At 37.7% G+C, this 25,945-nt stretch overlaps 1 protein-coding gene across 1 annotated transcript in view; it reads left to right on the forward strand.

The window, feature by feature from the left end:
• The window catches only part of THADA (thyroid adenoma associated), a gene marked incomplete at its 3' end in the record, with an annotated part of 165,493 nt that overhangs the window by 18,681 nt on the left and 120,867 nt on the right, over window positions 1-25,945 (forward strand). The window contains exons 21-25 of the mRNA XM_009579153.1: window positions 4,934-5,043; window positions 13,312-13,444; window positions 16,379-16,489; window positions 17,621-17,743; window positions 18,639-18,730. Of these exons, the coding sequence (XP_009577448.1) occupies window positions 4,934-5,043; window positions 13,312-13,444; window positions 16,379-16,489; window positions 17,621-17,743; window positions 18,639-18,730 (569 nt within the window). The remainder of the gene's footprint in view (window positions 1-4,933; window positions 5,044-13,311; window positions 13,445-16,378; window positions 16,490-17,620; window positions 17,744-18,638; window positions 18,731-25,945) is intronic.

The following is a 25,945-nucleotide window of genomic DNA, read 5'->3' on the forward strand; positions in this document are numbered from 1 at the left end:
TCGGTATATATTAAGCATTAATAGAGTTGCTAAAAATCTTCTAAACTGACTTCATATTCAAAAGGTCTTTTGTTTCATTTTGAACTGTACATGTTGGGATTTTACTTAAAGCTCTTCATTAATTGAACTTCATAATCAATAATTCTGAAAGTCAAACATGCTGACTAGTTGTAGCCTTGTCCTCTGTAGGAGACCAAATTATGAATAATTCGTATGTAATGTGACTCTCTTTTTCCTCCAATTTTTTTGATTTAAGAGATCAGAAATGTTAATATGCCATCTGGGTCTCTTGTAGAATGTTGAGTGCAGTGTTTACAAGAAATTAGATTACCACAGGCATTTATTTGGGAAATATTTTGTGTTTATTAAATTTCTGTTTTTAATTGATGAGCTTTTCATTTCCATATGGTTTCAACAAAACCAGTCTCTACATGGAAGATTGAAATATGCAAGACATACTACTTTTTAACCTCTTTTTCTTTCCAACAGAAAATACTTATTTAGTTTTTCCTTAGGTGTTAGAACTTTCTATCTTGAAATAAATAATAGTATAATGTACTGCAGATTTTATTTCTTATGTTATCTAATGTTGTGGTGCCATGGAAATAATGTTAGTATATTTATTCTTGCATTGTCTCTAGCCTTAACGTTTTCATCTGGTTAACAGCTGTGCTTGTATTGTTGCAGAGGTCTGGAGGGCAGATGAGAGCACAGATATGCGTTTCCACCATTATGTTCCTTAATCTGCTCCAAGTCAAAAAGGAGTTGGTATTTTAGAATGAGTCAGTTCTAACTGTAGCATCTCTATCTTTATTTAGAAAGCAGACATTAATAGTTGCCCTTTCAGAAATGCTATGTTATTAAGCAACATACCTTCTTTTCCTACAGATGCCTCATTACCTTCTTTATGCTTCTGATGTCTTCCTGTAAAACAGAATGTCTGTGTTCTAATTTGAAGAATGCTAATTGATGAGAAGTCAGTTTGAAATCCTGATTTTCCTCAGGCTTGCAAGGAAATACACAAGGAAATACAATTTGGCTGAATGTATAACAAATATTATAGGAAAAAGTGCAGGCATTTTCTCTGCACTTTTTGTAACTGGCATTCGCCTATTGTACCAAAAAAAAAAAAGAAAAGAAAAAGAGGGGATTTCATTACAAATTACTAGAAATGTCAATACCAGAACTGCTGTGGCTTCAGACTCTTATTAAACACTTTTCAGTGTTGAGAAATAAGAGAATTGGATTTTGGTATCTTACGCGTATAGAGCTTTCCCTTAAAGTTGCCCATTCTTTTTCTTTATTCTGTAAGTTAAAAAGAGATTTAACAGATTAAAAGAGATTTAACAATACAGAGGGGGAAAACTCAAGAGAAACCTTGATCATATTGCCTTGAGTCAGCGCTAAGTAATTGTTGAGAAAAATCTGGTAGCACCACTTGGCCATTCTGTGTCATCCTGTTGCAAAGCCTTCCTCATCTTGTACCTTGCTTCACGTCCAGGTCAATAACGGTGTTAAATTGTACGTTATGGGGTCAGTGTCATTGTTGCAATTTATTCACACAAAAGATCATAGTGAGTGTTGAATTTGCACGTAGTCTTTTGATTATTTTTGCCCCCCTTTTTAATTAAGCATGCAAATGAAAAGACAGTGTCTTTTGGTGCTGGTCCACATTAAGAAATGGCACAACAGAACTGTGCTTCTTGGTAGGCAGTGGTGTTAGCTGGCTACTCATGGCACTAATTCTTGATTCCTCTTTGTGGCTGTTAATGCTGTCTGTTGTGGTATGTACCCATGTAGGAGAGGTTGGCAGAGAGGCAGCTCTTGTTTGATACTTCTTTTTTTTTTGTTACTAGGAAGTCGGGACAACATCAAATTTACACTTTCCTTGTCTTTTGAGTAAGAGATTGGGTTTGCATGGCATTTGAATGCCACTGTGCACAGAGTACAACATCTTCAGCTCCTTGGTGTGGAGATGTGTGTATAGAGGAGTCTCAAAGTACTGTATTTGAACTGGCAGTCTTCAAAGGCTAAGCTATTTTGCGATGGCTGCTTTGCCTTTAAAAATAGACATAGGAAGTGCCTAGTATATCTGGAGGAACCTCCCTATTCAAATACATATTCTACCTTTCTTCTCCATCTGACCCTTAAAGTCCAGAGATGGCAGGATCAAAGCTTTGCCTGTTAAGACAATCAATACAAACAGTATCATGTCCTATGTAACCACCACGTAATCAACAAAATGATACCTAATGAAGACTGTGTGTGGATTTTGTCATGTGACCTGCAAATGATAAGGCAGTGCTCCAAGCCTGGAAGAACTTTTAGTTCTTCCTCAAACTCCTGTTTATCTCACCTGTGAAGTTTTAAGGCAATTTTGGGAGGTAAGCTTGCCAGAACCATGTACCAAAGTGAAAAGAGACAGCAGAAGTAAAGACTTAGTACTGTCCCAATGCCAGGGGTTCTGCTTGTTATAACCCAACAGTCAGAGAGAGCTGATTTGAGGCCTTGTGGTGGAATGTTGAAGTACATGGAAGACTTTTAAGTACTGACAACCCTCAGTACTTGTTACTTATTTGTGCCACCAGTGCAAAAGTGTGCCTCCCATTGCTGCTTTGGAGTTTGTTCTATTCAAGGAAGAATTCAAACAAACAAAACCCCCAAACCCACCAAAAAACCACCTCTCCCCAGTTCCTAATGTGATCAGTCTGTCTCCTCTGGAGTTCAGTATGGTTGGCAATAGTTCACTGGCTACTAGTTGTTTCTAACTGAGATGCTTTTGCAGTCCTTTATGGGTTTAAAGCCATCCTCTCCTAATGGTTTGAAAAAAATACCCTCTAGAATATAGAACCCTACTTTAGTGGCATCTTATTGCCAGGAAAATAAGATATTGAGGCACAAATGTACTGACCATTTCTCAGAGAACTTTCGGAACCTCTTGTACAGAATTTATATCTTGAATACTGAGATTCTTGATCTCGGCAGCAAGCATGGCCCTGTAAATTGTTGATTGTTGCATTAGTAAGACTAACCTGTTGTACTCTAGGTTTTTGACCAAGGTGATCGAATGTATTTAAGATATTTGCTCCCTATTCCATATTTGAATGTTTTAACTTGAACCGAGATGTTATTTCCTGTGCAAACAAAGTTGGTAGGGTCACCTTTTCTTACAGTTGCTGTGGATCTTCGTTATGATGTAGGAAATGTGAATTCCTTGACCTGTTCTCCATCCTGACATACGAAGTGCTGGTTTTATGACACAGGGAAGCTGGATGCTCGTGCATGGCATGATGCTATTAGATAAGAATCCATGCTTACGCACTTTCCTCAGGATCAGTCCTATGTCATTTGTGAGAACTGAGTTATGGCAGTGCTTTTTCTTCAAACTCTAGCCTATGAGTGGAAATGAATATATCAGAGTTCAATTTGAAGTAAGCTTCTAGTGAATGTGGCTGTTGCAAAAAGCTTAGAAATATAAATAGTAAAGTTGAAAGTTATGTGATCCAAAAAAAAAAAATCCATATGAATTATTCTAAAAATGTAAGGGTGGTGGTGGAAGAGGGCAGTAATTTGATTTCCATGTGTACAGTTTTCTTAGTTTGGTTTTGTTTACACACCTGGAGAGTTGGCCTGTCTGTGGGTCAGTCCCTTTTGAAAAAAGGGCACTTAGTCCTGCTTTTTGGGCTAGAAAGCTGAAACCCTGTAGGTACATAAAATAGCTTAAAATTCACTCAGAAATAACTGTTTTAGCTCAAATATCTCCAATTATTGTTTGTTTCACATTAGGTGGGGTTTAGCTGCAGGAAGTAATAAGTAGACTTAGTCTCCAATTTTTTTTTTTTATTATTGCAGTCTCATTGCTTGCATAATATGAATTACTTAACAGTAGGGTGGAAAACCGTATAGCTAGATATGACATTAACTTCTCTGACATCTTAATTACTTGTCAGACTATTAAAGTATGTTATTTTATAAATAACAGAATAAGCAGAATTTTATAAGCAGCTTGACATGATTTTATGCTTGGTTTTATATAAAAGCTTTGAAGAACCTTTTGCTGAAGAACTCTTAGGAAATATTCCTGAAGAAAATTTTGCATAATAGAATTAAGTATGTGCTATGCGTTTTAAAAAAATTATATTGAAAGTTTAATTTAGACCTTGAAAGTTTATGAGAATTAGAGAAAAAAAAAAAAAAAGTATCTTTTTGTAGAATGAGATTGTGTGGAATTGTAAGCTTCCAAACAGCGTTAAGAACTTGGTATCCTGGTAGAGCTCTAGAAAGTAACTATAGAATATATAACTAGAAAGTTTAGTTATAGCATTTAGCTTTTTGAGACTTTTAAATGTAGCTCTCATGACTATATATATACATAATCTTTTTTATTTTAAAATTGTTTCTATTAGTCAAAGGCAATTATGCAGAATCCTAGAACCTTAAAAATAGCTAAGGTAGATTTGTTTCTCTTTGGCACATTTTGAAGTTTGAATTTCTTACCTTTCTCAGATATTTTTGTAGATATTTGTTTCTGCTGTTATGATTTAGTAGATATTTTCTTTGGGATTTTAGGTAAGAATGAAGGTAAACAAGAAGGATTCTAAGTTTGTTTCCCCTGAAAATCAGAGTTGTCCCTTTCTTTTCTTAAAATGTGAATGTGTTCCTCTTGGGCAAATAGCTCATTTTATGTCCTTTATTTTTTTGGCCTTTTTTTAAGGACATAGCACTATCACTTTAACCTGAAAAATTGAGTATAATATTTGTTATTAAAGTAAGTGTTTTCTTATTATAGGACTTCTAGTTGCTTTTTGCTTTTGCCAGTGGCCTTTCCAACCAGGGAAGGATTGCTGCTTTTAATTGCAGAAGTATCTTGCATGTATAAATGACTTGTCTATATATAATTTCAAATAGCTTTTTTCTTTTTTTCTTTTTTTAGGTTAAAAATATTGGGGATTACTTTAAACATCATCTGCTGCAGTCAAGGCACAGGGGTGCATTTGAATTGGCATACGCTGGCTTTGTGCAACTTACGGAAATGCTTTCCAGGTAAAAGATGGGCAACTTATTACGTTTTTAATATAATAGTTTTACCAAACTGTGGCATCGATCCTGAAACTGGCTGTGCAAGCAGATCCTTGATTTCATGTGGATTTTATTTGAGTTTGGTGTAGGCATGATTTTGACATTAGTTACATGATGTCTGTGACTTGGACTGCGGTGCTTATGGTTAGAGATGGTGCTTAGGCATTGAAAGACGATACAGACATTTAATGCTCGCTGCATTTTTCTCCATTTCTGGCATGCTAGTTTACTGAACAGCTCTCAGAAGCTCTTGGGAAAAGTAGGAGTGTAGAATTCTTTCCCCCCAGTCCCCTTTCCCCAGTCCTTTATGAAAATCAATGCCAGACTTTCTGTTTCAGCCAGGATGTTTTCCTGGAAACTTTTATAACTTGTCATTGAGTTGTATATTCTGACATTTGGAAGACTACCTGGCAGTGCATCACAAGATGTGATATGCGATCTTTTTAATTTTTTTTTCTTTCCCCTTGTAACTTTATACTTTCCTAGAAGAACTAAATGAGTAGAATTGTCCTGAGGTCTGGGCAAGAGCGTTGGAATTTCCATTACATGCTTAGTTACCTATTTCAAGTGTTAGTAATGTTTCTTTGTCATATATAGTGACTATATCATATCCAGTTTTTAATAAGACAAATCAAAATCTCTACTGACTTTGTGGGGTTTGGTGGGGTTTTTTTAATGTAGTTTTTGGAAAGACCAGTCAAATTTTCAATTTGAAGTATCTGTATTTTCACACCAACGCCAGGTTAAGTAACCAATGTTCCCCTTTTGCCTCAAGTGGGCCAGTTTGAGGCAGTGATCTGTTTCCTGTTTATTTTGGGTGGTGCAGAGGAAGGAAGAGGGGATAGTTTTGTTTGGTGGGTGTTTTTTTTTTTTTAAGGAAAAAATAAATCTGGTGATGGAAACACTTTGGTGTTTTTAGTACAGACCAGCTGCCTGGCCAGGTTCCCTGTGTGTCCCCTCAGACAATTTTCCCAACAGAACTGAGGGGTTGGTCTCTGGTACGGGATGTTGGTGGGGTAGCTGCATATAGGTACCAGCACTGCTACAGAAATTGGCATTTGACGCATTACGGCCTTCATTCTGTATGCCAGTGAGATGTTAAACTATAAGCCACAGTTCTGTTGGCGATGTATCTGTAGAAGGTTGTTTCCTTTTATGTGCTAGCAATTGAAGCACTTTAAATGGGTCTGAGTAGTTTGTTAAGAGCTCACACAACCTTACTTCACACTTGATTATTTACTTAAAAAGGCAGAAGAGAAACTGATGTGTGATACTGTTCTTGCTTATCTTTTTGCCTATCTATATACGTTATATACGCTTGTGTAAATGTTGTGTTCTCTTTTTATGCTATGAAAACTTGGTTCAGGAAGTTTTAAGATGATGTATCAGAGAAAGTTGTAAGGTGATGTATCAGATGATCGCTCAGTGGCACCCTTTGTGCTGTCTTCTTATTAACTTCCCTGCTGGGCTAGATCTTTCCTACTTTCAGTGCTGTGAATATTGAGAGAGCAGCTCCTACAGTGAGTGAGAAAAAGCTTGCCAAGATGAGTGACTGGAGACATAATATCGTGGACAACAGTTGAGGTGCTCCCACTTACCTGGGAAGCTTTCTAGAGAAGTGGTTGTGTTGTCACATCAATTAGTGAATCTAACTTGAATGGGCTACGGAGCAGACATTTTATACTTTTGATTTTTCCAAGTCAAGTACAAAACATTGTTCTGCTGTCTGCTGCATACTTCTGGCTGCTGTTTATAGATACTTTAGCACACTATGCACTATTTCATTCAGTCTCCTGAATTGGATGCTGCACTTGCAATAGTGGGTTTTTTTAATTAAAAAAACCAAAACAAACCAACCCCCACTCTAACAGCAAAAGCCTTCATTCTTTTCAGTGCTTCTCTTGCAGACCTCTGACATCATAACTTAAGACTTTCTGTATCGTTATCTAAACTTAGTTTCGTGTGTGAAACTTGCTTTTTTCCAAAGGCAGAAATAAGTTCAGGTAACAAAATATTAACAAATTTAGTCATTGGTTTTCTTTTGAGACATACAGTGACAAATTAAAATGTGTTGTGCCAATAGCTAATATTTTCATGTCAGGCAGCATTTCTTTGAATGTTCATTAAATTAATATAGCATTCCAAATAAAGTAAGCTGTTAACAGTATAGAATGCATAGAAACAATTGCTGAATATTGAAGGATGTTATCCGTAGGTATGGTGGATGTGAATATAAACATGTGTTGATGTAAAAAAAATTCCATGGTTAAGTTGTACGATCTACTTTAGTTTCAAAGACTTTATTCTTTCCATCAGATTGAAGAGAGTCTGGCCATCAAAGTAACACTGTTTTAAAAAAAAACAAACAAACAAACAAAACAAAACCAAAAAACTTTTTACTACCACCAGCCTTTTTGAGGGGAGAAAGGAGGTGATCCAAACAGGTACAGCCCCACTAGTCTGGTCTCTGTCAATATGCAGGACTACCTACAACAAACTTAATAGGAAAGGCAAACTAAAAAGCAGGAAATACTGGAAAACGTAAAACGTGCTGTCAGCTTATAGCGGACTCTCTACATGGCAGACTAGCTGTTTTTCTTTGATTTTCAGTTTTTACATTTCTTTTAAAAGCTGAGGCAAATAGAGTAGAGCAAATCTACCCAGACTTCAGAGAAGTTCCCGATATGTTTGTTCCCTCTCCCTTTTTCTGCCATTGTATTTAATGGAGCACAATCCACTTAGCAGCTTTATATTATGTTGTAAAATGAAGAGCCAAGCTCAAGAGAACTCTGCTTCTCTGGAAGTTATTAAAACATTAACCAGTTTGTATGTATCATCATCAAAAAAAGCGTGCTTATATTTAAGTAATTTTCCTCTTCTGAATTAACAGTTCTCTAAAACAGTTTTTTGACGATGCGTACTGCTCAGTATTTTTAAAGTTAAGGTATTTCAAGTAGAGCAAGTACTCCTTTGGGAAAAGCCAGTTTAGAAGAAGCAGAGAGCAGCTCTGTGGAAGTACATTTGTTTCTGAAAGAAGACATTTGCCAGGAAATACGGGTCTCAAGGCTAGTATTTATATTTAAAATAAAGGAGAAGGGAGACTAATACCAGAATAGCCAATGACTCTTTGGTTTGGTACTCCCGGGACACGAGGAGTGTCTTGGGACTCTTCTCCAAAACGGGTGAGTTAAGTCTCTTGGCGAACGCAGTTGCCCTGCAGGTCTGTTGAGTGTCCCGGGGTCTTTCCATTTACCCTGCTGCAGCTGAGGGGCTCCACTCTGCAAGTAAACCCAAACTGGCCTGCCTCTCTCCATAGCTGCCAGGCTCACGGACAGTCTTGAAGCATGTGTACCAGAATCTGCATTAATTTACTGCTGCAGCCACAAATACCGGAGGAGAAAGCCTTTGTCTGTGTCTGAGGCAGCTTACGGTAATGTACAGCTTAAACATGATACCTTGTTGAACAGAATTGAACTCAAGATCTACAGAAGCATCCTTGACACTTTAATTCATTCTTTCTCTAAGACCCAGTGAAAAATCTGTCACTAAGACTGTGCCAAATCCCTTTCCCATGCTTTTATGAAAGACTCCAGTTGAACATGGTCCTTCACTTTTACAGCCAAACATCTTCTTAAAACTATATGCTGGAATATTTACCATTTGAGCTCGCTTTTAGCTATATAACCCTTAAATACCGTTCTTTGTAAGAACCAAGAGTAGGCTTCTTTCTAGACAGAGCAATGGTATTCAGACCAGTCTGAGTTAGTGGTGAAAGAAAAATCTTTCCTCCACAGAGATTTCTGATGAACCTGATGAAATTTGATCTCTGACTTTACATTTGGATGTAAATTGCTGAGTCTGCTCTAAGTATGCAAGTTGCTGTTCTTCCTTTTCCCTGCTCATATTCCTTCTGGTGGTGTGATGCTCCCTTTGTCGTGCCTGCTTAATATTGTCTGCAGCTGTATCTTCAGAAAACCATACAGTTACAAGACAAGCAATGTTCATATCAATGAAATAAGCGATGTTTTTTTTAAAAAATATTTTCCTCTTATAGGCCCTGAGAAATTACAAATGCTCATTCAGGCTGATGATGTGGTGGTTAGGGAAAGTACCTGGAAGCCTCTGGGCATCTGTTTTAAACTTGAATCTTCTGTAATCCTTATAAATACCCAAACAGTTTCTCTGTTCCAAATAGTGTTTTGCCTATTTTGCTTTTATTTTGTTTAGTGAAGCTTTTCTGAGAGATCAAGTAGAACATAAAGATTTCTGGAAATGTCAAAATCATGGTGTTGCATAGCTATGGCTGTAGTGCTTTTCTTCACTGAAGTTGCAGAATGCAAGGGGAAGGTTTGGGAAGAGTTCTGTCATACAGCGCAATGTGTTTATTTAGGAATAATGTATTTTGAACATTTTTAAATGTTCAAATTGGAGCTTAAATTAAACTCAGTGAACACAATTTTAGGTATATGCAACAAGTTAGGATCATATCATATAGTCTTCTGGAAAACTGTAATGATAAAAAAAACCCTGCTTTGATTTTACATATGTTTAATCCAGTATCAGTGGAAATTATTCATCTGTGCCTAGTCAGTGTCTGATCTTCTGTAATATTTCTGTTGGGGAACTGGGAGTAGACCTTCCTAATCCTTTGCAGTAAACTCTGCTTCTGACTCGTTTTGTTGCTCTGAAGTGACTGTAACTCTTTGCCTTCCCAGGCCCCTATGGTCTGCTGGGAAAACTTCTTGTAAAATTGAAAAATCATTGATGGACTTTCTAGGGAAATGTACTAGAATTGTCACTAACTTTTCTCAGCAAAAGTGTAATCACAGTTGTGAAGGAAAGAGTCTAAAATGGAGAGAAATAAAATGGGGGGGGGAACTGTTCATATGTATTGTGATTTGCAGGGTTGGGAAGTACACTATATAATGAAGTACAAGATACAGTGTTAAGGCACTGCTCAGTTTGAAGACATGTTAATTTTTAACTCTGTCTGTATTTCACCCCCTCCCCCCATTTCTTTTCCTGCTTGGTGAAAGAGATAGGGGTAATGATATTGTCTCTGAAATTTTGAGGCCACCCAGAGTTCTCTCTGCTTTGCTTTACTGCTAGAGAAACCTCAAAACAGCGCCTTTCTTGATGCACCTGTATAACTTGGAAAATTTTGCTTCATTTAGAGCAGATGCTATGAAAAAGAGGATGCAAATGGAAGGATGTCGTCGTTTCAGAGGAGTTGTTCTTAAAAGGAGACATTTTCTAGGATGACTTATACCTTGAATAGTAATGTGTTTCTGAGGCTAGATTCTTGTCTCCTTATTTGTCTGAGAAGTGCCGGGGCAGTATGGAAACTAGCTTTATAAAGAATAGGAATCACATTACTTGTGTGAAAAAGAATAATACTGCTCTATTGAGAGAGGGAAAAATGGTGAAAGAAAACCCTTTTTCCCCAGATAGGGACTGATTACAGCCATTGGAAATGCTGAATTCTGGGTTAACACATGTAGAAATTGCTTCTGGTCATGTGAAGTTTATGCCACAAACCACTGACATCCAGGAAGGCCAAATCCAAATCCAAGATCGATCCTTTGTTCTTAACACACCATTAATTTTGGATAGGAGAAAATACAGCTGTATGAGTTAGGGAGAGGGGTTTAGCTTTAACTTTGCATTGGCTTTTTGTACTCATTGATACTGACCACAGAAAGGGTTTTGGGCATGTATGAAATTGTTATAACCAGCAGACGGACAGACAGAAATTTGTGGAAAAACACTTACTGTGCAACATCCTAAGTAATTTGTGTATCAAGTTACTGTGTTATATTTTAATTATCAACACTATTTGTTTGATCTGGTAAAAATAATTACTATTTAAGTCTGGAAAATGACATTTGAGCTTGAGACCACCATTTTTACATTGTAAAGCTTCATTATTCTTAAAATTTAGGGCCACCTGCTTCTTAAGACAATATTCTTCTTGCCAGACCATAAGGAGATGGAGCTGCCAAATTTAAGGGAGTAGTCATCTCCATTGCAAAGTCAATAGTCTCTAATGTTTCTAACTTTAAAGCAATAACCCTTTCACCTTTCAAAAAAAAAAAAAAAAAAGTGCCTTGGTGGGTGACTGAACAAGGTAGAATTACTTGTGGCAAGATCAAAGCAATACGGTTTTAAGGGAGTCTGAAATTTATTGGATTTCAGTATATTTCTCCTCTTTCTACTACTACTGCAAGGGGAAAACCCCTTCAGTTTACTTAAGAATAAAATATTCAGTATGCTATGTAGCAACTTTTAAATATTTCCTTAATGCTTTACTTTGTGTTCTTCTGCACCACAGCAGATGTGAATATGTCTCGTGGGATGTTTGTTTTAATACTAAGATAACACACTGAAGAGAGATGAGCACTGTTCTTTGCATGACTAAACTAAGACATTTAAATTCTGCTTAGCTAGGGAGGTAAGACCAGCCACAGACATGATCAGAAGTAGTAGCTTTGCACGTGTTGTCGTGGATGAAGAGAACTGCAAAGTAGAGTCTAGCTGCAGAGACCCACGGAGGAGATCCACGAGAAGTTTTGCGTGGTCTCAACCCTAGAATTGCATCCTCCTTGTGTACCCAAACGTGAGCAAAGGAACACATCCTGAAAGTAAGCAGGGAAGCTAATTATCAGCGACAAAGATAAAGAAAAGTCGAAGAAAAGAGAACTTGCTGTTAGTTTTCCAGGTTAATTTGATTGCTTCTGTCACACGCTTGAGGCAGAAAGTGCCCTTCTCTTATGCTGTGGTATGAGGTGACATACCCCTTGTGAAGCCATGTTCCTCTTGTGTTCTGGACTGATGGTTCACATGCTGGACGCTGTTCTGAAGAGGTGCTGCCCTTAAAAAATGGGGAGAAGGCCTGACAGCAGCATAGGAAACCTGTTGTGGAAATCCTAAGAGAATTACTGAAGAGTAAGAGGTCTGCTGTGTCTTCTGCTGACCTGTCTGGCACTTCTTGTGACCTCTGTTTTCTGCATTAGTGATTTCTGTTTATTTTGTAAAAGAAGGAAAGGAGGGTTTCACTACAGATTAAAGCCTCATTTATTGTTCAGTATCAGGTTTTTAGCCTACCTAAATTCTTGCTTTAATAAGAGGAGGGTAAAGAAGGAGAGAGTAAATGTAGACCTTCCAGTAGATTTTGTTTTTTACATCAGTACCTGCTCCCTTTTAGCTTTTCTTTTAAATTCTTTATTTCAGTCACCGAGGTGGAAAACTTGATTGTATCTTACTGTAAGGTCTCCCTACTTAATCATAAATTTAATTATAGTTTATATTTTTAGGTAGGGCAAGTCCTGCATGGTTGAGGTAATTGCAATTGTATTGCCCACAGTGATTAATTCTTTCTTCTACACTGAATCACGTGTCAAACCAGTGTGACAGGTTTTAATAACAACGTCTCATTAATAGAAATTTTCGTAACAGTGAATGATCCTTTTGGAACATTGGCATAAGATTAATGAGCTGGTCTTGCACACTGAATATAGTACATTTCATTGAACTGATCAGCACCAGCAATTGAAGTAAACTTGAGTTCTCCTTGTCCTTGGAAGTCCTTTGCTTACAGGCAATGCTGAGTTTTATAACTGCAGAGGAGGAGTATTTGATGATAGGAGAGCAATTTGGGTGCTTTACCAAAAGTTTGACTGATGCAGTATCTTAAAAAGAGCAGTATGTCTTGTTTTTCATTCCTTCTGCTGCTCTGAGGTTTGCAGGGGTATTTACATAATATGTACTTACTGTGAGGGGCTTCAGTTACAAACATAATTGTATATGTTAGTTAATGTAAGGGTCACGCATCAGCTACTGTGTGACAGCAAAGATACGAATTTGTGAAGTACCACTTCCTACACAGTGACTGACGTGCATATGTCTTTGTTTTCTTCTCCAGAACAGGATAATGGTTCTGGGCAGAGGAGAACAGTGGCAGTGCTGAAGCACAGAATCCTGTGTTCTGTTCAGTGAAATATTTTTCCCTAGTGGCACTTAATGAGTAGGGTTAATATAATTTGTACCAACATTGGAAAAATACACAATTCCTTTTTTAATTTCTGCCTTATTTCTTAAAAAAATCTGTGTATATGCTTGGAGATGTTCACATATAGTAAGAAATGTTTCTTAAGGTCACTAAATGTTTTCTTTGACTCTGTCCTAGTTTCATATATATTTGTTTCATGTTTCTTACGTATTTGTTTCATGTAGATGTAACAGTGAGAGTCTGCGCAACATGCCAGAGCAGTGGCTAAGCTGTGTGTTAGAAGAAATCAAATCTTGTGATCCTTCATCTACACTGTGTGCAACCAGACGTAGTGCGGGAATTCCATTCTACATACAGGTGCCAATTAATGTTATTACCTCTGACTTTTTTTTTTTCATAATGTCCTTTCTGGTGAATACACTTATGTATTTATTTATTTTTCTTACTTCAACCCCGTTTGGTCAAACAGTTACTTTTTTTTATATAGACTTTGCCTTTATGCAACCAAGAAGCCACATGTAACTAAACCATGTTTGACGCTGTTTAGCACTGCAGTTCTATTGACTCTTGAGATTTTTGGCTTGAGGTAAATTTGAATAGCATTTCAAAAGACTAAGCTTAGGCTCTGTGTGGCCACTGTAATAATCCTGGCAAATTCATAAATTAATTCACAGATTAAGTTAACCATGTAACTCTGTGCTGCTTCCATGTGAAGTGGGAGGGCGGTAAAATATGAGCAGACCATCATAGAATTGTAAAATGGTGGCCTAGAAAATACTATAAAGAACTTGGGAAGTCCACTCAGCAGTAATAAAGCAAGATGAAGTAACAGAGTCACACTAATTGGTGTTGACTGACAGTCTCGAGTGCAATGAATTAGTAGGTTACTGAAGACTTATATCCGTGAGCCTGGGTCCATGCTCCCGCAGTCTTCCCGCTCACCATGTTACCATCAGCTCCACACATCCCAGCCTCCAGCTTCTGCCAAGTTCAGAACTGACAGCTGATCAACTGGCGATGTTTTGTCTCTGCTCAAAGTAGCACCTCCTACTGGGTGCCTCACAGTAGTATGCAGCAGCTCATCTGCATCCTTGTGGGGTCAGTCACTGCAGAGTTGGTCCTGCAGATTACACTTAACCTGTTCCCGTTTCTTCGCTCCTTAAAGCGGCCATGATTGCTTTCTGCTAAATAAACCTCCATCATTTTAATTTTCAACTGGTTTTCTAAGACAGCAGTCCAAGATTAACTACATGGTTTGTAACTTTCTCCACTCGCTGAAGTATTGTCTCAAGCACGTTCCAAGAATCTGAGGGACTGCTGGGAGCAAGCTCTCCCTGCCAGAAGAATTTATCTTGCTTGTTTTCCACTCCGAGTTTGCCCTGAGAAAGCTGAGGCAGCCTGCTTCTGTCTGACCTCTCTTATGTCAGTCACAGCCTGCTCCTGGCTTTGCTAGATGCCTGTGTGCTAGGCAGCAGAGATCAGAAGTAAGGCATTGGTTTTAGAGACATTTTTCCTTTTCAGTTTCAGCAGTGAAAGATCTTTCCCTTTTATATCTGTAAGTTGTCTGCAAAATGAATTTGGTGATTTCATGTCTTCTGGTTTCCCCATACACACTACAGAGTTTGAAACCAGTGGGCGTTAGCTAGCGTTAATCCTGAGAATGTGAAAAAACAAAAATGTTTGAACCAATTTTTCGTGTAAAAAGTTACGCTAGCTAACGTAAGGATTAGGTGGACCCAACAGTATCCCGTTGCAGAAAACGTGTGTAGCCTGCAGTTGGCCTACACTACTGAGTCCATATGGCAAAGCTTGCACTGTACCATAGCTGCTTGGATAAACAGGTCAGATGCTTCTATTTTGACAGCTCTGGAAGAGTACAAAGTTAGTCTAGTCAATTAATGAGAAGGTTTGAAATGAACGTTGGGATTAGTCTGAAATAATCTATTTTGAATTTGTAATTTTATTGTAAAGAGAGGCGATAGTGTTCATTGGCAGTAGTTCTGAATGTGCCCGTAGCACTCAGTAAAATGAATTAAGCCTTAAATAACATGTTACATTTAGATTATAAAAATACAAGTTGTAATGCATAGCCTAACAGTACTATAATAAGGTTATTTTATTAATGCATAAAATTGAGACTCAGTGTGGTCTCTTTGCCATCTGCTTCCTGTGACATTTATTCTTGTTTTACTAAAACACATCTGTTTTAATGATAATATGTAATTTTTAAGGTTATGAGCATTTTAAATGACCTATTTAAAATAGAAATATTATTACCTAATAGTACGAAGGTGCAGCTCCAATTAGTGGGTGAGGAAATGATGGGAAAATACTAGTTACAGCTTTAACATTTTTAGGGTATGAAATTTTAGTCTTCAGTTAATTCTCCTCTGTTTTATACTTCATGAATACTTTTTTTCCCTTCCATCTGTTTCTCCCATTATTAAAGGTACTGGTGAACTGACAGTGACTACTTCTGGGTTTCTGCCTAACCTCTATACTTCATTTGGCTTGCAGCTGATCCATTTGGTTGTTCTTATGTGATGTAAAGTACTATTAAATATCTTGTTTGAACTGGTGCTGAACAGAGTCTTGGCCCCAAAACACAAATGGATAATAATTTTTTTATTAGAAATAAGTGATTTATGATTATCCAGTTGTACTAAGTTGGACAAATTCAACAAGAGTTACTAGACAGAGAAAGAAACTGTTTTAACTCCAGTCCTGAGTTTTAGAGGACTAAATTAGGGTATTTTCATCTCAGCTGGATGTCCTACCCATTGAACTACTATTTGGAGATGGATGCATCTCTTCTCTCCTTTTAAAAATGTGCTGCTTGTTTTATCCTGTTTTGCAAACCAGGATTTATTCTTTGGCCAGCCTGTGTCATCTTAAATATGTATGTTATTAAACTAAAAAAAAGTCCATACCAGGAAATGTAAGTATGTATAATATGGCAGATACTTTCACTGTAATAAATACTATTATTTTTTTGGTGTGTGATAAATTATTATGTGTTACATACAAGCAAATTTTCTTAGGCAGATGGATAGTGCATGAGCAAAGTTTTCTTACTGGAACATTGAATGCTAAGAGGCTTTGAATAAAACTTAAGAGTTAAAACTGAAACTTAACTTTTTGCAAATTTTTCTTTAGTCCTTGTGTATGGTCAGAAGCTACGCTGTAATATGGTAAATACAAGAATGTGGAGCAGAACTGGTAGTAAATAAAAATGGTGAGAAACACCTGATTTTTTTCCTTTTTTTTTTTTTTAAAAAAACCTTTCTGTAGGCTTTGTTAGCTTCAGAACCAAAGAAGAGCAAAACAGATTTGCTGAAAATGACAATGAAAGAATTGATATCTTTGGCTGCACCTTTGAATGAATCAAGTGTAATTCCACAGGTAAAATACAGACTCTCATCAGAAGGCAAATGTCAAAGTGTTTGCATTACTTCAAACAGTTAAGGAAGTTTGTGTGTGTTTTTAATAAGGATATTTTGTTTTTATTGTCTGTAGCTAGATTTTAAAACGTGTTTGCATGTGCAGAGGTTATGAAGTCACTGGAATTTGCAGGTGCATAAGATACTAAAAATGGATTGGTCGTTATTTTATAATTTTTTTTCTAGTACAGCAAATATAGTCATATTCATTTTGAATTTATATGATCAGTTTACTGTCTGTAGTATATTTCTAAGCAAATAGATGAGTAATTTCCTTTTTTACAAGGAAATTAACAAGCAAGCATTTGTTTACATTTAGAGTAAATAAATTTAGTTGCATAAATCATATTGTGTGCAGTAAAATACTACATGAAAAGTGATTTTATGAATACTTAGTAACTTCTAAAACCTAAGTATATATATTTGGAATGCATAAAAGTTTTATTTTAAAGTCAAGATCTCTATCTTCAAAATGTTGTTATTAAATACTTCATCTTTCTGTTTGTAAGTGCAAGCCATAATTTGTTGACAATACGTAGAAGTATGTTCTAATGGCTCTGCCAGATCTTCTGCTGGTATAAATTTACGTAGCCTTGTCAAAGTCTGTGAAGCTACACAGATTACCACCTTCCCCTACAGAGAGTAGAGAAGTATCAGAAAATGCTCCATATGGTGAAGCAAGCCTGGCTGTCAGTTTTAGCTTAATATTGTCCTCCTGTGAGTTGTAGTTTATTTTTTCTCACAGTATCTACAGCATGTCAAGAATGTTGGAAAAGATGATTCTAAACTTCGAAGTTATTTTTACAGGCATGATAAGCTAAGGAAAAAAGAATGCTGGCCTTCACTTGCAATGCCTGGACTGTACTTGTTAGAGGAATATATTTTTAAACTGTAATTGGTTTTAACAGTGTTTACTGCTACACTGTTTTAATATTTTTTTTAATAATCAGTATTCTTGTATTCAATATGGAAATAAAGTGGTGTGAATGTGCATATGGATTATTTTTGAATGATCACTGCTGTAATTAACATACATTAAATTTAAGGTATTTTCCAATGAATATATATATATATATTTAATCTACCCCCACAGGTTCATGCTTTAAATATCCTTCGGGCACTGTTTAGGGATACACGTTTAGGTGAAAACATCATGCCTTATGTTGCAGATGGAATACAAGCAGCAATTCTAGGTTTTATGTCACCTGTCTGGGCAGTAAGTTAATTCTTAATTTTGCCTCTCTAATTTAACAGGATATAGAGTGGTGCTGTTCAGTGAAGCTTTGGCCACAGGTTCATGCTTTAAATATCCTTCGGGCACTGTTTAGGGATACACGTTTAGGTGAAAACATCATGCCTTATGTTGCAGATGGAATACAAGCAGCAATTCTAGGTTTTATGTCACCTGTCTGGGCAGTAAGTTAATTCTTAATTTTGCCTCTCTAATTTAACAGGATATAGAGTGGTGCTGTTCAGTGAAGCTTTGGTCATGTTTATAAATGGCAGTACCATGATTTCTGGAATGTGACATGGTGTAGTATTTTAAGGTACAATAACTAATAATGTAGACCTGCAAAACAGTCATAGTGGTCACATTTTTTGGTTTTGTTTTGGTTTTTCTGTAATGTGAAGCACTGATATTGACAAGAAGTAGGGACAAAGATTACATTATAGATAAAAATATATCTGGCTGTTAAATTTTGAGTCAGTGCACCTAGCTAGGAAGGAGTGCATTTACATTAATTCTCACTGTTACTTTGCTTTTCAATAAAAGATAGTATTCCATATGGCATATTAAGGTAGAACATTTCATGGTCTGCCATGCATAAGGGTGAATGCTTTGAACCACTAGAAAACTGGATGTATCCCTTATGTTAAACATGGACGTCTCCAAAAAATCTGAACTTTCTGTTAGTGTCATCTTGATTAAGAGGAAAGATGCTCTGAATTAATTGTTTCCATGTGCTGACCTCTGAGCAGTAGGCATGCTCTGTCCTTCACTCAGCTGCTCTTCTTTTCGACTGTACATTAGTGGCTGTATTTTAAAAAATATTAGTACATTTCAAAGGGATTTTTAAAACATAGTTCATGTTCTTTTCTTTTTCCTTTAGGTAAGAAATTCATCTACACTTCTTTTTAGTGCTCTGATTACAAGAATTTTTGGGGTTAAAAGAGGGAAGGATGAAAATTCCAAAAAAAATAGGTAAGCTTCACTTGGTACCAATTGTAAGGTTGCAAAACATGACCTTAGCCAACAACAATTTGAAAATGTTGCTTGCTTTATGGATATATTTGAATCATGATGTTACAAAAACATCTAGCTTTGCTTAAACTATGCTGCCAAGAAATAAGTGGTAGGGCCAAAAATATCTGCTGTTAAGCAGTGAGAGTTAATTTGTACTCACGTGCAATTTCACGGAAGGGGAATGTTGCTGAGAGATTTTGGTACCAGTGGCTCTTCCAAATGCCCAGTCTCTCTTGTGGTCACAAACTAGCCCTGTTGCTCTTGACAGCAAAGGGGGGGGGGGTGAAAGAGAAGAGGAGCAATGATCATGTATGTTCCCTTGCCTCTAGAGTAGGCCTGGAGGTAATCTGACCCCTACTAATTTGAGATTTTTTCCGTTTAGTCATCTTACTCTAGAACACCCGGTTCCTCTTCCATGTCTCTTTCCTCCAAGCTCCAAAAATTGCAGCTTGCAAAGCTGCTTCTCTTCCAAGGGATTCTGCTCTTGAACTCTGTAGTCCTGCTCCAGATCCTCTACTATTTCACTTTCTTATGTAAAACCAATTCTCCTCTGACTCTTAAAACTCCCCAGTCCTGAGCATTCCTATTTCTCTGTGCCCTCCAGTTGGTGCACAAGCACCCCTGTGTTTTCTTTGGCCTTCAGCCCCTTCCTTTAGCCTCTGCAGCAAATGAAGCATGCCCATGCCCTGTGCTCTATAGCTGAGGTTCCTGCTTTAGTAGGGATGTTGAAAATAACCCTGGACGCAGAATGAACTCATTAAAAAACACTCCTGGGTTTGTCTGCAAGGCCATAGAGTGGTCATGCTATGGATATTATGGTAACCATTTCAGAAATTCCTAATGGATTTTCAAATCACGGACAAGGTATGCAATTTCTGAAAGAAGGCAATTGTTATGATTTACCTTCAAAAATTCCATTCATTATGCAGTGATTCCTTAGTGTTGATCTATGTAGCTAGTATAATTTTCATGCACATTATGAGAAACTAAATATCCTGGGATGATACTAATCTTTCATCTTTTAAGTGATAGATAGGTGCCATTTTAGCTGTTTGAAATAATTAATTTCAGGTGTCACTTGAAAAATTAGTTACTATGCATGTATGAATGTGAGGAAGAAATACGGGTGGGAGATCGGAGGGAGATTTCCATTAGAAAATAACTCTTCCCCCAAAAACGATTTGAAATGCCATCTCCCCTACTGCATGAAATTATCCCTGCTTTGTCATAAACCCAAAACACTTCTCACTTAAACTCGGAATTCACTCCCGTAACCCCTGAAACCCAAGCAGAGCAATAAAAAGTTTCTCATTTCTTGCCTTCTCACTTTGGTTTTGTAACAGCATTTAAAGTTGGGGTTTTTTTAAATTTCAATATTGAGCACTTATTGAAAGAAATACATACCTCAGCTTTTTTAAGCTTGCATCCTAGGGAAAAACTTCACACTAACTTTGCAGTGGGAAGGCAAACTGACTTCTCAAATACACGCAGTGTGATGAGATATGTAATCTGAGTTTTGTTTGTGAAGTTGCAGAAAGTAATGCGTTTGAGCATCTGTTGGGGATGGGAGATACCAGAATGAAGGAAAGTAAACTTTTATATAGTTGAATTGAATTCATTAAAAACAATGTTAATTTTTATACAACTGGCACTGTTGACTTGCTTCTCTGAAGGTTTCTGTTTACAGTAACTTCTTTGTAGTCACTTTGACCCAAAAGATTTTAAAGCTGGGCTGGCTTCTTTTTCTTCCTCTACTCATTTAACAATTTTGCATTAACATTGTACATAGTCAGTTCTACTGTTTCCCACATGTAATCGTCAATAACCACAAAACAGGGAATAGGAAAACACGGGTCAGTGAGAGACAGGAGATATGAAAACAGAGGCAGAGATTGGATTTCAAGTTTCTGACTCCTGTCTCTACCAGAGATACTGATTTAGAAGGAGAAGGATGTAGAGGTTGTTTGGCTATTTTGTTTGTAAAGCTTTTTCTTCAGAACCGCTCCGGTGGGTTTAAGGTAGGTTGTGTTTGGGAAGAGGTCTGACTTTCAGTGGTTTGGCACCACGAGGTGTCACCGTTGCTGCACAGCTCCCTGCAGCCACATCCCTGGGGTGCAGCTGCACTTCTCTTCAGGAGCTCTAAACTTGTTTTTAGTGTTTTGCTGGAACAGAATTCATATATTAAAACAAAGTAATTTATTTCCCCCACTTTTAAATCTGGCAGTTTACTTCACAAGCATTTTAGCAACTTGCATCTGTAGGAGCTGGTGTGAAAGTTATCTGGGTTTGAGCTGCTTGTTCTGTTGCCTGCAGGATGTTCTGTTTGCATTAAGGGGCAGTCTGTCTGTGGACAGAGACAGAGGCCAACTCTCTGATGCCGCCATTAGGACCTTGCATAGGTTTGCAGTTTGCCTGATTTTAGGTTAGGGGTTTAAATTTGTCTGTTCTGCCCCAGTGGGGAGTTACCTTATTGCTGCGCTATTCTGGGCATCTGTCTAAAAAAGGATGGACTTTCTGGTTGTTTTCTCAACAAGAGTTCCTATGAAACTGGTACAATTGGGGTGGTGGAGAGTTTGTGTAGACTTCCAGAAGAAAGCTTTATTGGAACAGTACTGTCAATTTAATTTCACTGCCATGTTTCTTTAACATACTTTGTGTTATGTTTCCCTTTTTTCCCTCTTATTTCCACTAAAAATTCACATATAGCATCCTTTTTACAAAAATTACAGGCCTATCATGTCTTTTGCTGCTTTTAGTCTGCTGATACTATGTTCCATTTCCTATTTATGTTAATTTTGTACATTGTAATTGCCATGCAGCTGGGGTGTTTACGTAGTGAAACACAGTGGTGGTCCGTTATTTGATGGTCTTGATCAGTTGGATTGAATGACTGAATGAACTATAACCTATGTCTGATCAGTAACCTGATTTAATTTGGTTTTTTTTCCAGGCATACGTAAAAGAATGATGGGTTTGGGTTTTTGTTTTGATTTCTGTTTATTTTTGTTGTTGTTGTCTGCCTCCAAACATTCCTGTGTCATTTTGGGTGTGAAAGGGCCCCCTCACTCCGTGACAAAGAGTGAGGGGATGCCAGACTCTGCTGACAGACATTTGAAGTTACATCTGCAGTGGCCATCCCTACTGGAGGGCAGAGGCAAGAAAGCATGTTGAGCTGGGCTTTGTGATCATTGAAAGGGCTTTAGGAAGGTTAGCCAGAACTGTCTGTCTCAATCTGAGAACAAGGCAATACTAGATTATGCTAGAGAAGGTCCGTTCTCTGAAAACTTGATCTGCAGTTTTGAGGAGACATGGGTTGAAGAAATAGCCAACTACGCATCATGGCTCCCACTGCTCGGTTGTGCTGCAACTTCAGTTGTCAGTGGGACTCTGCTGTGGGTCATCTGCAACATGTTTGCATCAACAGCTGTATAGGTACAACTGGGGAGTGGAGAACTGGGGCAGTGAAGGAGGGGGATTTCTTGGGCAGAACTCTGGGCTAATGGAAACTTCACTCATAAGGGTTCACTGGAAACTTGAAGGGACTACTCTACATCATGCTCTACAGGAGATGCAGTCGTATCCTGTTTTCATTAAATATTGATGCGTCTTTTTAATTTTAGCATGGGCAGGGAAATAATGAACTGGAAAATTAATACTTGAAAAATAACAACTCTGTGTGCAGCTCTTGCAAGGAGAAGAGAGAGAAATTATGTGAAGACTGTTTACAGTGGTCCATGCAACTCTACAGGTTGAGCTTTCTCTTTCTAGTGAAAAGAAAGTTAGAAACAAAGAAATTTTCTCTCTGAGAAAGAATGTACCAAAACTTCTAATGCTGCTGTAAGTGTGTTTGTGTGTATTTGGCTAAATGATGCTTTGAATTCCAGATAATTGACATTTTAAAAATAGTCCTGTTAACACTTACCTGTACGGGGGTTTATTTTAGTTTTTATATACTCGATTTGGGAATATAATTTTCTTAAATATTATGATCATTGCAAATCTACAAGACTTGGAATGAAGTTCTAGCCACATAAATACAAAGCGAGGAAGGGTTGGAAAGGAGTCTTTGCAATTAGCCCATTTATATGTGGTTATAGAAAGTGTACTCTGCATAGATACATCACAGTGTGCGTTAGAGGAAATATCCACCTTTTCTCCGGGCCCTTCACAGCACAGGTATTTATGTTAGTTTAGCCAGTCACTTCATGCTCGGAGGATGCTAGGCCCGTATCCTAATTTGCCTAGCTACCACGCTATCAGTGCGACCTGTTCCCCAGCCCCACTGCCATTCAGCGCTTGATCCCGTGCTGCAGGTGCTGGGGCTGCACTGAGGCCTGCCCTCCGCCCAAGCCGTGGTCTGGAGAGGGGGCTGCCATGGCCCAGGCATGTCCTCCCATGGGCTGCTCTGGAAGCAGCACTCTGAGGGGCACGTTGAAGACCCGAGTACTACACTTGGTTTAATACAAATTGATTGAAGTAGGACTTTAAATGGCAGCGAGTTCTGTAGGCCGCTGAGTTTGCCTCTCATGTTTTGATTAAATAGCCATTTCCAGTTTTCTTGGGTTTCTACATCAGCAAATGTAGATTTGCTGATTCCGCACACTTTTCAAGAAGCTGGGGTGTAGTGTATGCTTAATAATTCTGGGTTTTGTTTCCACGGGTATTTTTTTTTTTCCTGTTAATGTTGCTACAGATTGCAAATCATCTAAAGTAAATGTTTGCTCTAGTCGATTGTAGGCTCCATTATTTATCACATGAAATATTAGGATGTCTTGAGATGAAGAGATTCTAAAAATAAAATGGAATATATATTGTGATAGTTAATGCAGGTCCGTACATGAAAGTCAAAATAACTTACATATAAAGTCAACTGAAATTAATTTTGAAATGTTAATTAAATTTCTCATCATAGGGGAATTCTCTTCTGCTCAAATGAGGTACAGCAGTAATAGTGATATTTTCACCTAAATTCCTACACACACACACACATATATGTGACTATATATTGTCTATATATGCACTATATATATGTGTATATACAATACTGAAGTACAGACCAGCGGTCTGTAGTCCAGCGCTATACGCACACACACGCATATATCGGAGACCTTTTTGGTCCATAGTCCAATGCTAATTAAAGCTGCTATTGCTTGTTACTAGGCAAGACTCTTCTCATAAAATACCTGGTATTTCTGGCTTTTATCTTTTTTTAAAGGATGAGCATGATCAGAAATTGCCTTTGAGGCAATTTGTCATTTCTCTTGGGAAAAGCTTTAGTCTTTAGAGTAATAAAAAAGGATCGTATTGGCTTACCTGAAAATGGAATTTTTTGAGTTGGAATATAAATGTTGCAAAGTCCTCAGAAAGAGTAACCAATGGCCTTAGGTAAGAAAGAATGGGGGGTGAAGAGAATTGCCTTACCTTTTCACCTTGTTGGAGGAGGTTCCAGGAAGGAAAAGCTTAAACTCTTTGATTAAAAAGCAGTCAAGGCTGAAATGGTACAGTGCAGCCTGGTGATTTTTGCACAAAGTAACTGGTGCATATATGTATATGTTTGCATTTTGGGAGGGGGGAAGCTCCTATGTAGTTAGACTCTAGTGAAGGGAAAATGCATATGCAGAAAAATACTTAGCTGTCAACTTAACACACATTTTCTGTGGAGTAAACATTCATGCTGCTAGGAAATTGAGTATGAATACTGCGATATTCTCAGTGTTGGTTTAAATATATTTGAAAAGAAAGGAACAACTTTAATTGCCATCTACATAGTCCTTCTGTAAGTCTTTCTTTTCATTGATAGCTGTCAGTAAATGTTGATGACTATCAATAACTTCAAGCACTTGGAAAGGAGAAACTGATCTTTCTAATTATACTAAGTTGAAAACTATGTAGATATGAACAGGTTTTGAAGATGCACTATTGGCTGTGAGGCAGTCAACGTGCATGACTGCCCTCTGCTTGCTTTGTTTTTATTGCAAGTTGAGTGTTCAGCACTTCTCAGTAAGTGGTTGCTTGCACACTTGAGTAAAACCAAATTAACTTTCAAAAACACTACTTTAGGTTTTTTTCCTCCTAAATTGACATGTACTTTTTCTTTAACGTTAAGGTTTTGTGTGAATACTAAGTTTTTTAAGACCATAAATAATTGCATTTTACACTGTGAAGGATTAGAGGAAAACACTGCAAATTGAATGTTCTAATGTAAACCTCTCTTTTCATAATATTATCCCTAAATTAAATGAATCTGGTATTATCTTCCTTTTCACTGAGCCACTCTAGAGTTGTAGCTTAAAGTACATAAAGTACATCGTAAATACATGATTTCTGTTGAATGTTCCACATCTGGCAGGCTAGCACTTCCAATATTTTTAACTTAACAGCTGAAAAATCTGTCTTACATCTATGATGTTTTGTCAGTCTTAACAGCAACTTTATTAGACGTTTGCAGTTCATCGTACTGGGCTCTGACAGGACTTCTGAGATGGGTCTGTGTTGCCCACAGAGGAATGGCCAGTACTATTTTGGGATAAGCTGAAAGAACCTTTGGTGGCACTAATGTGGTCAAGCTGTAATGGCATATCAGTGTCGTAAAATCGGGTGGCCCTTAGGAGAGTTTCAGTAGAGGTGATACTCAGATTGACTCTAGCCCGTAAATGCTCAGTGCTGGCTTGGAGACACACCACTAGCAGTAGTCCTGTGTGCCAGCTGAGGTACAGCTACGCGTGAGAGGATGCTGACCGCAGCGATGGGTCTGCAGGAGGGGCAGCGGTGAGGCAGCAGAGCACTGAGCCTCTTGTGCCGGCTCCAGCAGGGAAACGCAAATACAGCTTGATTCACAAAACTGGCCTCTGTACCTCTTGGACCGCATGCTGTGGAGGGAAGAGTTGGGGTTGCTTTATCTTGGATCTCATTAGTGATTCCCTAGCGGATTTTCTCTGGCAACTTTGGTCTGTTGCAGCTTTTCAGTTGAAATACTGAGTCAGTGACAGTGAGGTTTCATGAGATGACTGAGCCATTTAAATGCCTCCTGTCCTTTCCCTCTAGCTCCTTCTGTGCCAAGTTTTGCAGCCTGTTCCCTCCATGCCACCTTAGTTGTTCCAGTGAATGCTTGTGAAGTAGTTGTTAAGGTTTTGATGCAGTACATTGTCTTGTGCGGGGGTTGTTTTTGTTAAA

This window comes from Fulmarus glacialis, unplaced genomic scaffold (assembly GCF_000690835.1).
Source record: "Fulmarus glacialis isolate BGI_N327 unplaced genomic scaffold, ASM69083v1 scaffold3696, whole genome shotgun sequence".
In the NCBI taxonomy this organism is placed as follows: Eukaryota; Metazoa; Chordata; class Aves; order Procellariiformes; family Procellariidae; genus Fulmarus; species Fulmarus glacialis.